We start from the raw sequence: 17,996 nt of genomic DNA on the forward strand, positions 1-17,996 counted from the left end.
GTATTTGATGCTGCTGATCAGAGGACGCAATTTCATCGTTAGGAGCTTTCTATGAAAAACAGCGCCACTCCTGTAAACAGGTTGTATGTGGTATTGCATTTCAAACTAATAAATATACAGCTGCATGCACTCTGAGACACTACGCTATACAGACATTGAATATAGGAACGTGGACATGCATTACTGCTAAGGAAATACATTTAAAAATTGAGACACTTAGAGTGTGAATAAGCCCAGCACCAGCGTCAAGGCGTATCTCGTTACCAGGTCCCTACCTACTAATGCCTCTATCTGGGCTGAATAGTCTACAATTTTATGGGAGGGCAGCAATCTGCTTGTAGGAAATTAAAAATCGCCTTAAGTTGATGGGAAGGAGTGCTCAGTCAGAAAGCATGACCCTATAATCTAAAATAGGGAAACTGACAACACTTCCTAACAGACAAGTGTGAACAGGTGCAAACTGAACATCAAATAAGCTAACAAATAAACAGCTGCACTCTGAGACATTGAATATAGGAATGTGGACATGCATTGCTGCTAAGGAAATACATTTTAAAATTGAGTCACTTAGAGTATGAAAAAGACCAGTATTATGTGAGCCCAGCAGCCAGAGTCAAGGCATATCTCGTTACCAGGTCCCTATTGACCAATGCCTCTATCTGGGCTGAATAGTCTACAATTTTATAGGAGGGCAGAAATCTGCTCCTAGGAAATTAAAAATCGCATTGAGCTGATTGGAAGGAGTGCTCAGTCAGAAAGCATGACCCTATAATCTAAAATAGGGAAACTGACAACACTTCCTAACAGACAAGTGTGAACAGGTGCAAAACTGAACATGAAATAAGCTAACAAATAAACACCTGCACTCTGAGACAGTGAATATAGGAACTTGGAAATGCGTTACTGTTAAGGAAATACATGTAAAAATTGAGACACAGAGTATAAAAAAGGCCAGATTTATGCGAGCCCAGCAGCCAGCATCAAGGCGTATCTCTTATACTGGTCTCTACCTAGTGATGCATCTACCTGAGCTGAATAGCCTACAATTTTATGTGTGGGCAGGAACCTGCTACTAGGAAATTAAAGATCGCTTAAGACGATGTGAAGGAGGGCTTGCATAAAACTGGCCTTTTTATGTGCTAAGTGTCTCAATTTTGAAATTTATTTCCTTAGCAGTAATGCATGTCCATGTTCCTATATTCAATGTCTGCATACCTTAGTGTCTCAGAGTGCAGCTATTTATTTCTTAGTTCATTTCATGTTCAATATGCACCTGTTCACACTTGTCTGTTAGGAAGTGCTGTCAGTTTTCTTATTTTGGATTATGGGGTCATGCCTTCTGACTGAGCACTTCTTTCCATCAGCTTAAGGCAATTTTTAATCTTCTAGTAGCAGGTACCTGTATGTCTATAAAATTGTAGGTTATTCAGCCCAGATACAGGCATTAGAAGGTAGCAATCTAAATATGAGATACGCCTTGACGCTGACTGTTGGGCTTGCATAAAACTGGCCTTTTATGTGCTAAGTGTCTCAATTTTAAAATGTATTTCCTTAAGGTGATTTTTCTAGCAGCAGGTTCCTGTCCCCACCATAATATTGTAGGCTATTCAACTCAGATAGAAGCATCCAAGATACGCCTTGATGCTGGTTTCTGAGCTTGCATAAAACTGGCCTTTTTATGTGCTAAGTGTCTCAATTTTAAAATGTATTTCCTTAAGGTGATTTTTAATTATCTAGTAGCAGGTTCTTGCCCCCACATAATATTGTAGGCTATTCAACCCAGATAGAGGCATACAAGATACGCCTGGACGTTGGCTGCTGGGCACACATAAAACTGGCCTTTTTTATGTGGTAAGTGTCTCAATTTTAAAATGTATTTCATTAAGTTGATTTTTAATTATCTAGTAGCAGGTTCTTGCCCCTAAATAATATTGTAGGCTATTCAACCCAGATAGAGACATACAAGATATGCCTTGATGCTGACTGCTGGGCTTGCATAAAACTGGCCTTTTTTATGTGCTAAGTGTCTCAATTTTTACATTTATTTCCTTAGCAATACTGCATGCCCAAGTTTCTATAGGCCATGTCTGCATACCTTAACATCTCAGAATGCAACTATTTATTTGTTAGTTTACTTCATATTTAGTGTGCACTTGTTCACACTTATCTGTTAAAAAGTGAGGTCAGTTTTCTTATTTTGGTATTGCATTTCAGACCAATTATTAAGTGTGCCATATCAACTGGAGTCCTTAAACAGAGCCATTAGTGGACTTCAAAAGTTCAGTTTGCTACCTGACTGGACTGGAGGAAGGTCTCCTTATAACTCCTCAGCCTATTACATGTCTTTGAGACTGCTGAGATTGGGACAGGAGGCCTTAAATGGCAAACATCAGAGTTTCCTCTCATCTCTTTTCTGTTGGAGTGGGACTGTGACTATATGACAGTGATTGATTGGCGCCTAATCACATAGGAACACACGTGGTGCCCGTATGACCAGAATGATGAGCGTACACAATATCAGTTGGCAGCTGCTTAACTTTATGGCTAAAAGGAGAATACGGATTTCGTAATGAGCCATTTTGATGAACGATCACTGATTAATACACCGTGTGCAAAATTATTAGCCAAATTAGTATTTTGATCCCATGATACTTTTTATACATGTCGTCCTACTCCAAGCTGTATAGGCTGAGAGACAACTACCAATTAAGTAAATCAGGTGATGTGCATCTCTGTAATGAGGAGGGGTGCGGTGTAATGACATCAACACCCTATATAAGGGGTGCTTAATTATTAGGCAACTTCCTTTCCTTTGGCAAAATGGGTCAGAAGAGAGATTTGGCTCTGAAAAGTCCAAAATTGTGAGATGTCTTACAGAGGGATGCGGCAGTCTTGAAATTGCCAAATTTAGAAGCGTGATCCCCGAACAATGAAGCGTTTCATGGCAAATAGCCAACAGGGTCACAAGAAGCGTGTTGGGCAAAAAAGGTGCAAAATAATTGCCCATGAATTGGGGAAAATCAAGCGTGAAGCTGCCAAGATGCCATTTGCCACCAGTTTGGCCATATTTCAGAGCTGCAACGTTACTGGAGTATCAAAAAGCACAAGGTGTGCCATACTCAGGGACATGGCCAAGGTAAGGAAGGCTGAAAAACCACCACCTCTGAACAAGAAACAGAAGATAAAACATCAAGACTGGGCCAAGAAATATCTTAAGACTGCTTTTTCAAAGGTTTTATGGACTGATGAAATGAGAGTGACTCTTGATGGGCCAGATGGATGGGCCAGAGGCTGGATCAGTAAAGGGCAGAGAGCTCCACTCCGACTCAGACGTCAGCAAGGTGGAGGTGGGGTACTGGTATGGGCTGGTATCATCAAAGATCAACTTGTGGGACCTTTTCGGGCTGAGGATGGAGTGAAGCTCAACTCCCAGACCTACTGCCAGTTTCTGGAAGACAACTTCTTTAAGCAGTGGTACAGGAAGAAGTCGGTATTGTTCAAGAAAAACACGATTTTCATGCAGGACAATGCTCCATCACATGCATCCAACTACTCCACAGCGTGGCTGGCCAGTAAAGGTCTAAAAGATGAAAAAATAATGACATGGCCCCTTGTTCACCTGATCTGAACCCCATAGAGAACCTGTGGTCCCTCATAAAATGTGAGATTTACAGGGAGGGAAAACAGTCCACCTCTTAGAGCAGTGTCTGGAGGCTGTCGTGGCTGCTGCACGCAATGTTGATCGTAAACAGATCAAGCAACTGACAGAATCTATGGATGGTCGGCTGCTGAGTGTCATCATCAAGAAAGGGGGCTATATTGGTCATTAATATTTTTGGGTTTTGTTTTTGCATGTCAGAAATGTTTATTTCTAAATTTTGTGCGGTTATATTGGTTTACCTGGTGAAAATAAACAAGTGAGATGGGAATATAGATGGTTTTTATAAAGTTGCCTAATAATTCTGCACAGTAATAGTTACCTGCACAAACAGATATCCTCCTAAGGCTAGTTTCACACTAGCGTTGGGTTGAATCCGCTGGGTCCGTTGCTGCGTCGTTTTGATGCATCCGTTATTTTTGTGGTGTCAACGGATGCAACGGGTCCGTTATTTCACAGGAATCCGTTAGCTGATTCCTGTGAAATAATGGACCGTTGCATCCGTTTGGTGTCCGTTAGGCGTCCGTCTAACGGAATCCGTCGGCTCTGTTTTATTTCTTTTTTCATTTTTTTTCATTCTGGGCATGCTCAGTAGAGATTAGCGGAATCCAGCAGCGGATTCCGTTGTTAAGCACTTAGCAACGGAATCCGCTATCATAGGGAACCATTATAAATTTTAACGGAACCAACGGAATCCGTTGGTTGGCGTCATTTTGACGCCAGCATTTAACGTTACATTCTGCGTTGCTTCCGCTCGGCGGAAGCAACGGAGCATCGGCCAACGGAAGCAACGCAGGTACTTTTGGTACAATCCGTCATCAATGCAAGTCTATGGGAAACAACGGAATCTGTTAACGGATTCCGCTGTTTCCCAAGACAGCGGATTGCGCCAAAAAAAAAACAACGCAAGTGTGAAAGTACCCTAAGATAGCCAAATCTAAAAAAACCGTCGAACTGCCAAAAATATTAAGCTTTGATATTTATGAATCTTTTGGGTTGATTGAGAACATAGTTGTTGATCAATAATAAAAAAAATCCTCTAAAATATCAATCAAAGAATCAAAGATCATAAAAAAGACATGACAATGATGAAAATGGAATATTAATAATGTAGCTGAAATTCGGAGCCGAGCGTCTCTCTATGACTGTACTACGCCATGAACATTTACCCTCTGTGCCATCTGGAAGCATTAAAATACTTGTGGCGAGCCGCATATTTGAGCGTGTCTTAGGAGAACGCGGCCTCATCGCCGAGCCGTCCAGACACTTTCACAGTTTTACAGTGATTTTTTTTCCTACAAAGTAAATTTCCTGGTAGAATAACTTGGACGTAAAATATAAGGTTTAAGACTTGGCTTCAGGATAAAGGCTCTGTTACCGAATTCTGCGACAGCAACACTTTGCACCTAACAGTTCTCCATTCCCAATGAAATTGCTCCATTATGTCAATATTAAACCCACTTTGGAGGTAAATTCTTCCTTTTTCGTGTTCTTATACCTTCCTGTTATATAACTGATGAGAAAAATGTGTCCGCACAGTCCGGGAAAACATTGCAGAGGGATCGAGTAATGGGACGATCTAAGAGAATAAAATCAGTGGACTCTCCACTAAGAAGGAAAAAAAGAAAAAGCTTACCGCTCGAAGGCCTGTATGTAATTCTGTAACCCATTGTGGAGGACTGTGGAGGGTCCCATGTTAACCTCAGCTTGGTGTACCATTCATCGGAGACACGCAGGTTGCGGGGACCAAATAACCGCACTGCGGAGACAAAGTATACATCGTTGGATTACACTGGGGAAATGGTATTTCTTTTGCTACCCTATAGTCAATTATCTCTTTGTGTCCTATTCTATTTTGTATGAATATTGTCTAAAGTGGGCTTTACACGCAACGACATCGCTAACGAGATGTCATTGGGGTCACGGAATTTGTGACGCACATCCGGCCTCGTTAGCGACGCCATTGCGCGTGAAGCGCAGGAACGACCGTTAACGATCAAAATTACTTACCAAATCGTTGATCGTTGACACGTCGTTCCTTTCCCGATTATCGTTGCTGCTGTAGATACGATGTCGTTCGTCATTCCTGCGGTAGCACACATCGCTGTGTGTGACACCGCAGGAACGAGGAACAACAGCGTTCCTGCGGCCACCGGCAATGAGGACGGAAGGAGGTGGGCGGGATGTTACGGCCGGTCATCTCCGCCCCTCCTCTTCTATTGGGTGGCCGCTTTGTGACGTTGAACGAACTGCCCCCTTAGAAAGGAGGCGGTTCGCCGGCGACAGCGATGTCGCTAGGCAAGGTATGTATGTGTGACGGGTGTAAGCGATGTTGTGCGCCACGGGCAGCGATATCGCCCGGGACGCACAACAGACGGGGGCGGGTGCGATCGGCAACAACATCGCTGGAGATGTCGCTGCATGTAAACGCTGCTTAACTTGTTTTATACTAATCCTCAGTAATACTCCACTCACATCCCAATTATATAAATCCTGCTAATTGTCTTTCCCTATGTACGTTAGGGAGAGACCTGTCAATCATCTTGAAATAGGCGGGTGGGGGCGGAACCGGACTAGTCTTGTCTCCGACTATGGTCCCCAATCAGATCGTCTAAGTATAATTTCTCTGAAACATCAGTGCATTTCAGAGAATAATATACCATTGCGTTTCCCTATGTACATGTGAGGGAGAAACCTGACAATCACCTGGAAAGAGCCAACTGGGTGCGGAACTGGACTAGTCTTGTCTCCGACTGTGGTCCCCGATCGGATTTTCTAACTATAATAAAATTATACCTTGGTATCTGTGATATGATGTTTTACTCCAGAGAAATACACATTTTCCTAAATATGTAAATGAGCTGTTAGGATCTATGGACTGGACATAGATCTTCCTGAGATTATGCCTGTGGGCATGTACTTCTTCCTCCTTTTATACTGTTAACCAATCATAAGCAGGCAGTTGAATGCAGGGGAAAGAAGAAGACGCCCCCATCATAGCTTAGAGCAGGCTTCCCAGTGTGAGACATGTAATGACAGACAGTCTGCTCTCAGTGGAGAGTTGTATGTGATTACATAATGCCTGAAGAAGAGTAGAGATGAGTGTGATTACTAAACTTATAGCACCCAGGGTAGCAGGAGGAGCAGTAGAGCCGAGCTGAGCTTTGTCTCATTACAAACACTTCTATCAGCTCTCCTCTCACAATGCCGACAGCTCTGCTTTACTGCCCCTCCCCCCACACTAGCTGCTGTGAGATCAGAGCTGAAGAAGTATTCCAGAGCAAAATCTCTGAAATCTATGAAAAAGACGTTGTGTGCACATATCAGAAGGCAACTTCTCACTTGACAACAGGAACACAAATGCTTCACCAAGGTGGAGGACATCCTCTTTAAAGGGAACCTGTCAGCAGAATTTTCGCAATTAAACTAAAAGATTCCCCCTCTGCAGCTCCTGGGCTGCATTCTAGAAAGGTTCATATTGCTATTCTGCCCCCTTTGAGACCTAAATAAACACTTTATAAATTCTTACCTTTTTGTATGCAAATGTGTTTTTATGGTCACAGGGGCGGGCTGTATTTTGTCCGTTATTCGCACCCCTGTCGCTGTACGCCGTCCCCCATTGCTCATTTACATACATAAGGAAGCCCCCTCATGTAACTCTGTCCTCCCGAGATCTCACGCATGCCCAGTGGCACTCTCGCGGGACTGAGCACTGTGCAAAGCCTGAACGCTGGTGAGGTGATTGCGCAGGCGCGAGATTGTCATCAGCAGCGTCATCCAAGTACCCGCCCATAATCTCGTGCCCGCGCTTTTCCCTCTGCCTCCACCGTTATGCGGTGCATACACTCACGCATGGTGAGTTTTTCTCATCTGCTACTTGTCAATTTCTCCTGTGGGTACTTTGAGTTTTCTGTGCGGAATTTCCCCCATACACTTGCAATAAATCCAAAAAATTCACAGGTGAAAAAACGCATATGTGTGTTAGTGCATTTCCGCAGCATAAATGCATCAAAAACACAATTAATCCGCATCTACGAATGTTAATACCACCAAGATTTAAAAACAAAGCCGTTTTATTTAAAGCATGACACGCCAAATAGAGAGAAAAGCGTCAAGATAATAGCGCATGGTTAAAAAAAAGCGAGTAAATTAAGGTGCAGAAATTCTGTAGCGTCAAAAACTCAACAAATACTGATCGTAGGGATGTAGCCTTACTCCTCAGGAGATTTATGAGATGCCCAGCAATTGTTTAGATAGCTGTTTACCTCTACTGGCTATCTGGCTATCCTCCCGTGGTACCGACCAGTGTGATGACTATTCAGAATAAGGCTTTGTGCGCACGTTGCAGATTTGGTGCAGAGATTTTCTACATGAAATCTGCCTCTTCTGGCAGAAAAACGCACTTGTCACCACATTTGGCGACTATAATCTGCATCCACCACCACTGAGCTCTTATATACAGCCTTCTGGAATACTGTATATAAGAGCTCAGGCTGTGCTGTATAACGTAAAAAACACTTTTATTATACTCACCTAAGAGCTGGTCCAATCCGATGGGTGTCGCTGCTCTCCAGTCTGGCGCTTCCTCTCTCTGGTCCAGCGCCTCCTCTCTGCGGCGATCATGGTCCTCCTTCTTCTGAGGCCCGTGTGTATGACACATCCTACATCATGCACACTAGCCGACATTGAGGTTCTGCGCAGGCGCACTTTGATCAGCCCTGCTCAGGACAGATCAAAGTATTGTAGTGCGCATGCACGGGCGGTCTTTACCCTTTCCTCACACGTGCGCAACCTCAGCAGCACAGATCAAAGTGCACCTGCGCAGGACCACAGTGTCGGCCTGTGTGGAAGATGTAGACATGTCATCCATACTGGGCCGGGTAGAAGGAGGACGGAGATCGCAGTAGAGAGGAGGTGCCGGACGGAGAGCGGATGCGCCGGACCGGAGAACAGCGTCACCCATGGGACTGGCCCCCTAGGTGAGTATATTAAAAGTGTTTTTTACGTTATACAAACCAGCCTGTGCTCTTATAGGCCTCTTTCACACGTACGTGAAAATCACGCACGTTTTTCACGGACGTGTCAAAGATGCGTATTACCCTCTGTGTGCCGTGTTTATGGCACACGTGTGTTCTCCGTGTGGTATCCGTGATAACACACGGAGAATGGGATCTTTCTGCTCACCTGTCCCTGGCGACACTGTCCGTGGTGCTGATCTTCGGTCTCTGGTCCTGCCGACTTCCCGCTTCTGCTGCTTCCGGACCGCAGTGGAGTGAATATGTGATGAGCATAATGATCAGGGGTCGGAAGCAAGTGACAGCAGCGGCAGAGGCAGGAGGGCTGGAGAAGGTGAGTATAGAAATTCTTTTATTTCACAGACACGTGTGTTTTCTCCGGTGTGTGTCACACAGAATACATTCGTGCGGTCCGTGTGACACCCATGATGCCGGAGAAAAACCGATATGTCTATGTGTGGAGCACATGGGCACACATATGTTCCACACGGACACACGGTCCATGGCAAAACACGCACGTGAGCGCAGACCCATTGATTTTAATGGGTCTACGTGTGCCCGTGAGGAAACGGACCAAACACGTACCGGAGACACGGAAGTGTGAAGGGGGCCATATACAGTATTTTAGAATTCTGTATATAAGAGCTCAGGGGTGGTGGCCGCAGCTTATAGTCACCGAATCTGGTGACAGGTTCCCTTTAAAAGTCAATGGATGGAAATGCTAAAAAAACAGGAAAAAAATGCACCAACAATTGACATGCTGCAAATCTGCACCAAATCTGCAAGTAAAAAATAAGCAATGTGCGCACCAAACTTCAGAATTCTCATTGACTTTGCTGGGATAAGGAGAGACAGGCAGATTTGTGCCATAATCTGCATAAAAAACACACTGTGTGCACACAGCCTAAGGCCACCTTCACACGCACATGTCTCCGGTACAAGCTAGGTCCGTGCCCGCATGTACCGGAGGCACGGGCACACGTAAACCCATTAAAATCAATGGGTTTATGTGCACGCAGGTGTGCAGCCATTGGCCCGTGCCTCCGTGTGGAGCACACATGAGCCCATGTGCTCCACACGGGTGCATGTCCGTGTTTCTCCGGCAGCACAGGTGTCACGCGGCCCACACACGTACCACACGGCTGTAGTGTGGATGCGGGTGCACGTGACATGCGCCGGAGAAACACACGTGTCATGTTAAAAATAAAAAAAAACACAAACTCACCTCCACCAGCCCTGCAGTCTCTGCCGCGGCTGTCACCTGCATCCATCCCACAGTGAATTTGAACAACGCATCTTCTTCACTGGGGGCCGGAAGCAGCGTCAACGGGGCGTGACCTGTGCCGGACACTGTCAGTCAGCACCACAGACAGCTCCGAAAGAAGCAGGTAAGGCGGGGATTTCCATTCTTCGTGTGTTATTACGTATAACACACGGAGAACACGCGTAGTGCCATAAACACGGCACACGGAGGGGAAAACGCACCTTTGACACGTCCGTGAAACACGTGCGTGATTTTCACGGATGTGTGAAAGGGGGCCTAAGGGAGCGGTCATCTCCAGTTCAGGACACCAGACAGCTGTAACCTCCTCATTGGTCTTTTAATATACTCTGTAACTACAGTCATATGAAAAAATTTGGGCACCCCCTATTAATGTTAACCTTTTTTCTTTATAACAATTTGGGTTTTTGCAGCAGCTATTTCAGTGTCATATATCTAATAACTGATGGACTGAGTAATATTTCTGGATTGAAATGAGGTTTATTGTACTAACAGAAAATGTGCAATCCGCATTTAAACAAAATTTGACCGGTGCAAAAGTATGGGCACCTCAACATAAAAGTGACATTAAAGGGAACCTGTCAGCAGAAATTTCCCCTAAAACCTAACAGATTCCCCCTCTGCAGCTCCTGGGCTGCATTCTAGAAAGGTCCCTGTTATTATTGTGCCCCCTTTCTGACCAAAAAAAGAGTTTATAAAGAGGTACCTTTTTGGCTTCGGATTCTATAAATGTGACACGGGGGCGGGCAGCCTGATGGCCGTTATTCTGCCCCCTGGTCCTGTATGCCGCCCCCATCGCTGATTTCCATACTTTTGGACGCCGCCCACTGCTCCAGCCATCCCCGCGCATGCCCAGTGCCAACCTCACGGGACTGAGCACTGTGACTGCTGGTGACGTGTGCGCAGGCAAGTGATTATGGGCGGGACTGTGACTGTTATCAGCAAGTACCCGCCCATAATCTCGTGAGCGCGCAAACCTCTCCAGCGTCACACTGTGCTCAGTGTAGATGCTAGACTGTATGGGCTGCTTCCAGGGATGACGTCCCTTTGTCACGTGATAGGGGCGTGTTCAAAATACTATCACGTGACAAAGGGACGTCATCCCTGGAAGCAGCCCATACAGTCTAGCATCTACACTGAGCACAGTGTGACGCTGGAGAGGTTTGCGCGCTCACGAGATTATGGGCGGGTACTTGCTGATAACAGTCACAGTCCCGCCCATAATCACTTGTCTGCGCACACGTCACCAGCGGTCACACTGCTCAGTCCCGTGAGACTGGCACTGGGCATGCGCGGGGATGGCTGGAGCAGTGGGTGGCGTCCAAAAGTATGGAAATCAGCGATGGGGGCGGCATACAGGACCAGGGGGCAGAATAACGGCCATCAGGCTGCCCGCCCCCGTGTCACATTTATAGAATCCGAAGCCAAAAAGGTACCTCTTTATAAACTCTTTTTTTTTGTCAGAAAGGGGGCACAATAATAACAGGGACCTTTCTAGAATGCAGCCCAGGAGCTGCAGAGGGGGAATCTGTTAGGTTTTAGGGGAAATTTCTGCTGACAGGTTCCCTTTAATATTTTGTAGATCCTCCTTTTGCAAAAATAACAGCCTCTAGTCGCTTCCTGTAGCTTTTAATGAGTTCCTGGATCCTGGATGAAGGTATATTTGACCATTCCTGTTTACAAAACAATTCCAGTTCAGTTAAGTTTGATGGTCGCCGAGCATGGACAGCCGCTTTAAATCATCCCACAGATTTTCAATGATATTCAGGTCTGGGGACTGGGTTGGCCATTACAGAACATTGTAATTGTTCCTCTGCATGAATGCCTGAGTAGATTTGGAGCGGTGTTTTGGATCATTGTCTTGCTGAAATATCCATCCCCTGCGTAACTTCAACTTCATCACTGATTCTTGCACATTATTGTCAAGAATCTGCTGATACTGAGTTGAATCCATGCGACACTCAACTTTAACAAGATTCCCGGTGCCGGCATTGGCCACACAGCCCCAAAGCATGATGGAACCTCCACCAAATGTTACTGTGGGTAGCAAGTGCTTTTCTTGGAATGCCGTGTATTTTTGCCTCCATGCATAACGCCTTTTTGTATGACCAAACAACTCAATCTTTGTTTCATCAGTCCACAGGACCTTCTTCCAAAATGTAACTGGCTTGTGCAAATGTGCTTTTGCATACCTCAGGAGACTCTGTTTGTGGCGTGCTTGCAGAAACGGCTTCTTTCGCATCACTCTCCCATACAGCTTCTCCTTGTACAAAGTGCGCTGTATTGTTGACCGATGCACAGTGACACCATCTGCAGCAAGATGATGCTGCAGGTCTTTGGAGGTGGTCTGTGGATTGTACTTGACTGTTCTCACCATTCTTCTTCTCTGCCTTTCTGATATTTTTCTTGGCCTGACACTTCTGGGCTTAACAAGAACTGTACCTGTGTTCTTCCATTTCCTTACTATGTTCCTCACAGTGGAAACTGACAGTTTAAATCTCAGAGAACTTTTTGTATCCTTCCCCTGAACAACTATGTTGAATAATCTTTGTTTTCAGATCATTTGAGAGTTGTTTTGAGGAGGCCATGATGCCACTCTTCATAGGAGATTCAAATAGGAGAACAACTTGCAAGTGGCCACCTTAAATACCTTTTCTCATGATTGGATACACCTGCCTATGAAGTTCAAAGCTCAATGAGGTTACAAAACCAATTTAGTGCTTTAGTAAGTCAGTAAAATTAATTAGGAGTGTTCAAATCAAGAAATTGATAAGGGTGCCCATACTTTTGCACCGGTCAAATTTTGTTTAAATGCGGACTGCACATTTTCTGTTAGTACAATAAACCTCATTTCAATCCAGAAATATTACTCAGTCCATCAGTTATTAGATATATGAAACTGAAATAGCTGCTGCAAAAACCCAAATTGTTATAAAGAAAAAAGGTTAACATTAATAGGGGTGCCCAAACTTTTTAATATGACTGTATATATATAATAGACAGAAAGATAAACATACACGTTCTCCCGGATGATGACATGGCAATCCCTTCTCCATTGACATACACAGGGGTGACGGTGACTTTGTATTCAGTGTCAGGCAGCAAAGACTGCAGCACAACTTTATTGTCTCTTCCGGATACGACTTTCTGCAGAAGACAAGAGATAAGAAGGATTGTGCAGCATAAGACACACTTATCGGATTGGCTACGCCTGGCTAAAAATGGGAGGAAATATTCCTGATACAAACTTTACATTTTTTTCCTACTTTGTTAAAAGCTGTTTTAACATAAAGCTTGATTTTCTATGTGAAAATGGACTAAATACTTAGAGGATTTCTTCATTAAGTTTTTGGGGACCAAGTATAAAGTGTGCAGTGATTGGCTGATCTGACCGCGGAAACCTCAAGCTGAAAGTGGCCACTACAGGGGAAATGTGGTATTACATCTTTTCATTTCAGCCTTTTTTTAAAGTCCTTTTTTTACTTGTTCGTCTGTGGTTTGTTGTTTCTTTTGTGGTCGACATTTGGTTTCCAAATGTTTTCACTTGATTCGTCATTTGCACCTTTGCAAAAAGTCTGCTCCAGTCCTCCCACTGGAGTGGCTTTATTTACACTTGGAATTTTTATATTTTTTGCACAAAATGGAATAAAAAAGGTTAAAGACACAAATAAAGATGTCCTGAGAGCAGCAGGCCACGTGGGAAGATGCGACTCGATCCTCACGCAGGTCACTCGCAAGTGTGATTCCAGCCATAGTCGCAGACTACATCAGTAGCCCCCTGTGTCTGGACAGCTGTTGCAATGATGCAATGCACCTAGGATTTCCCTGTGTTGAGCGCCTTTGCTGGCTGCCGGCAGTGTTTCTCTGGTTGGTCTCCCCGAGATCAGTGATTGTTTTGTCTTGTTGGTCTACTAGGCATTGCTCCCACCTAGCCAGAATCCTACTCCACACTGATGAGGGGCAACACACCGAAACAGCTGTCTGTGGATGGATACCTGGCCTTGGTATTTCCCTTGTCATATCTTTAAACTCATCAAGAGTTGGATATTGACTAAAAGGGCCACTTAATATGGTGGTTATGGTGGTCTCCTAAAAAGAGCCACTCCATGGCTAGGTCCTTCCCGGAGGGATATCTGGCTATTTTTCGTGTCGAGACTCCTAACAGAGGCTCCACGGATCTTTTTGATTTGGACAGCTGTTGCAGAAGAGGCCCCTGTGCAAGAACAATATAGGGGCCCTTGGCTGTCCAATAGTTTATCATAGTGCACAGTTCAGAGCTGGTAGTAACCCCCTTTTGGGCCCTTATGTGGCTACACAGATTGCACCCATAGTATGTCTGCCCCTGATCCATTAGTATGTCTATGGGAAGGGGATGATGAGACGTGCATCTGGTGCCAGCTGAAATCAGTTTTTTAAAAATGGACAACTTTTTTGCCAACAGATTGCTGCTGAACTACAAAGGAATATTCCCCTCATTGCAAATGTTCCCTTTATAACTCTACATATTGTAATTCTGCTTCTTACCACTTCTTCTCGATCCCCGAATGCCGTCCTGTAGGATACAAGGTATTGGCGAATGTTGGCGTCTGTCATCAGCCATGAGACGCGAAGGCTGGATGTGGTCTCATCGTCTACTAGAAGGTTTCTGATGCCTAAGCGGACCACTGAAAAGAAAATAATGGATAACTATTATCAGTGAGATGTAACGTGAAGCTCGTGGGCCCCAATGCACAACTCCAACAGGGCCCCCACCTATCATGGGTCTGTAACAGTATATTGGTCTTTTCATATAGGCCAAAATTTGCTGCAAATACTCAACATTTGCACATACCCAAACCCTGCAATAAACTCTCAGGTCAGAAGATTTGCACTGCTATGGATGTGTCTCGGTCTCTGAATCTAAACATGAACTTTTCCATTTATTGACGGAAACCAACGATTTGAACTTTGTATTAATCAGTGAGACTAATAATGATTCATTTCTATATACCTGGTGTGGTAGGTCTAGCGGTAGTTGGAGTAGTTGTAGTTCTCATCACTGAAAGTAGAAACAAAGGTGATATTTATATATATATATATATATATATATATATATATATATATATATATATATATATCTGTACTGTATATGTTAAGTAGTAAATACAAATATAAAAAAGTAAATTTACATTTTTTTATTTTGGCACTGTATGGGAATACTATGTACTATTTACGATGTGATGGTTCAATTATATGAGCAACTATATAGCACTGTCTTTATTGAGGATTTTTCATCAAGTCATAAGCGTTCAGTTTTGCACTTATTTTATTCTTGCTGTTCCCCTGAGTATTCCATATTTTGTTTTGTTCAAATCCGACACATGGTTCTAGAGATATGGGCCTGCTTGGCGACAGTTGGGGAAACTGTATAGGGCCTGGTTAGGAAAGTAGGGCCAGCTTCTGCAGATGAGTGCAGGAGGTGTCCCATTTAACCCTCCCACTAGTGCTACGGCCCACCTTTGTATAGTGTCCGCCTTTTGTTTGTGGTGTTATTTGTCATGCGCCAGTCGCCCCTTAGTCTGTAGGCATGTGTCTCTGACGTGTATTCGGACGCTCCCCTCCCGGAGCATGACAGACTCTTAGGGGTGCTTCACACACAGCGAGCTCGCTGCCGAGATCGCTGCCGAGTCACGCTTTTTGTGACGCAGCAGTGACCTCATTAGCGATCTCGCTGTGTGTGACACTGAGCAGCGATCTGGCCCCTGCTGCGAGATCGCTGCTCGTTACACACAGCCCTGGTTCGTTTTCTTCAAAGGCGCTCTCCCGCTGTGACACACAGATCGCTGTGTGTGACAGCGAGAGAGCGACAAATGAAGCGAGCAGGGAGCAGGAGCCGGCGTCTGGCAGCTGCGGAGGCTAGTAACTAAGATAAACATCGGGTAACCAAGGTGGTTACCCGATATTTACCTTAGTTACCAGCCTCCGCAGCTCTCACGCTGCCTGTGCTGCCGGCTCCGGCTCTCTGCACATGTAGCTGCTGTACACATCGGGTTAATTAACCCAATGTGTACTGTAGCTAGGAGAGCAAGGAGCCAGCGCTCAGTGTGCGCGGCTCCCTGCTCCCTGCACACACAGCTAAGCGGTGTGCGCTGGTAACTAATGTAAACATCGGGTAACCATACCCGATGTTTAACTTAGTTACCAGTGTCCGCAGCTTCCAGACGCCGGCTCCGTGCAAGCGCAGCGTCGCTTGCACGTCGCTGCTGGCTGGGGGCTGTTCACTGGTCGCTGGTGAGATCTGTCTGTTTGACAGCTCACCAGCGACCATGTAGCGATGCAGCAGCGATCCTGACCAGGTCAGATCGCTGGTCGGATCGCTGCTGCATCGCTAAAGTGTGAAGGTACCCTTAGCGTAGTATTATACCATTATATCACAGTCAGGGGAACAATTGTTTTTTTTTGGCCCTGACATCTGTCCCATTCTTATATCTTTTACTTTACTAACTTCACCCGTCATAAAGAATATGTTTCTAACTACAGAAAAAAAAACCATTTTCATGTACAGAAGAAACAATTTCTTACGAGTTGTAGCCAAAGCCGATAAGGAATCACTTTCCGTTTCATCCGCAAATATGGCGGAGAGGGTAACTTCATATTCTGTGTTGTGAGTTAGCCCATCCATAAGATATGAGGACATGTCTCCCTTTACAAGAGCCTATGGAAAAAGTTGATGAAAATGAATAAAAATGGTTTGCTATTGGATGAACATGTCAAAAGCTTTCAGATTTTCTTTACTTAAAGGGGTTGTCTACAAATGAGGATTTTTTTTATTTTTACATAATTGGATCTATTTGGGCTAAAAATAATTTTTGCAATTGGATTCGATTAAAAATGTTGCACCGTTTGGCTCTTCTTGTGAATTCATTCAACTTTGATGTGGTCACAAGTCAACTGAGAGGAGCTCAGAGCGTTACAAATGTTTTCATTGGTCAGTCAGAATGAGATCATAGACGCATTCTCAGTAAACTCATTCCGCAGCTGGCAATAGACCATGCCTCACAGGGGCTGTAAAAGGCATACGGTGCAAAATGTTAAATGAAACCCAATTGCAAATATGATTTTTAGACAATAATACATTGAGTAAGAAAGAAAATAACTATTTCCAAAGGTGGACAACCCCTTTAAAAGGATAATAAAATTATAACTTAAATCCTTTATATCATAAAAAAGCTGAAAGCAAACACCAATTTTCCAATCAGATAGGGACCAGTTTTTCAAGTGCCGATTCAGTCCAATAATGAGCGCCAATCGACTATATTAAAGACTCTAGAGACTGTGGAAGTGGAGAAAAAGGGGAAGCGTTTCCTCGCACGATATAGAAACATACCTCCAGAGTGTTACCACCGGTGCGGGGCGTCCATGTCAGTCTGTACATGACGATATCTGGAGCGAATCGTGTCCAGTAAGCCCTGAAACTATGTGTGCCAATATCTCTTACATTGAGATCGCGAGGAGAAGGCACCGGCACTGTATGCAGAAAAAGCAGAGCGATCAGGGGCACAAATGTACACGGATTTTTATAATGTTATAATAATACAATGAAAAAGTGAAGGTATGGACCCGGCACCAATTCCAGATGAAATAAAAAAAAATCCTTTATTTATACATTTTAAAATCCAGAAACCGCAAGCTGGAACCCTGTGGCATAGGCAACCTTTACGCGTTTCGGACTTGGGAATAAAAACAGAAAAAGTCCTTAATCATTGGCCTCACCTCACCTCATCATACTCTCTAACTAGGCTTATTGTTCTTTTATGAAAAAAAAGGGGTTATGTGCTTTTTTTTAAATTATTTTATATTAGAAAAGGCCCTAAAATGAAGAGATGTCCAAAAAATTGACCCGCACATCCAACAAATGTGAACAAGTGCAAAAACATAGTAACTATAAAATACATACAGCTGTACACTGAAAAGCTAAAAATGTATAAGGGAAAATATGACACTGCATTACTGCAAAAGAGAGATATTTAGTTTATATATTGGCCAATGCATCTAAGCCAAG

General features: G+C 44.2%; 1 protein-coding gene across 4 annotated transcripts in view; it reads right to left on the reverse strand.

Annotated features, from left to right (window-relative positions):
- The window catches only part of COL14A1 (collagen type XIV alpha 1 chain), a 248,413-nt gene that overhangs the window by 100,485 nt on the left and 129,932 nt on the right, over positions 1-17,996 (reverse strand). For all 4 annotated transcript variants that reach the window (XM_075352910.1, XM_075352908.1, XM_075352907.1 and 1 more), the window contains 6 exons: positions 17,322-17,461; positions 16,517-16,649; positions 14,946-14,993; positions 14,480-14,619; positions 12,973-13,102; positions 5,295-5,417 (listed from right to left, as the gene is read on the reverse strand). In XM_075352910.1, coding sequence (XP_075209025.1) covers positions 5,295-5,417; positions 12,973-13,102; positions 14,480-14,619; positions 14,946-14,993; positions 16,517-16,649; positions 17,322-17,461 — 714 coding nt within the window. The remainder of the gene's footprint in view (positions 1-5,294; positions 5,418-12,972; positions 13,103-14,479; positions 14,620-14,945; positions 14,994-16,516; positions 16,650-17,321; positions 17,462-17,996) is intronic.

This window comes from Anomaloglossus baeobatrachus, chromosome 6 (genome assembly GCF_048569485.1).
Source record: "Anomaloglossus baeobatrachus isolate aAnoBae1 chromosome 6, aAnoBae1.hap1, whole genome shotgun sequence".
In the NCBI taxonomy this organism is placed as follows: domain Eukaryota; kingdom Metazoa; phylum Chordata; class Amphibia; order Anura; family Aromobatidae; genus Anomaloglossus; species Anomaloglossus baeobatrachus.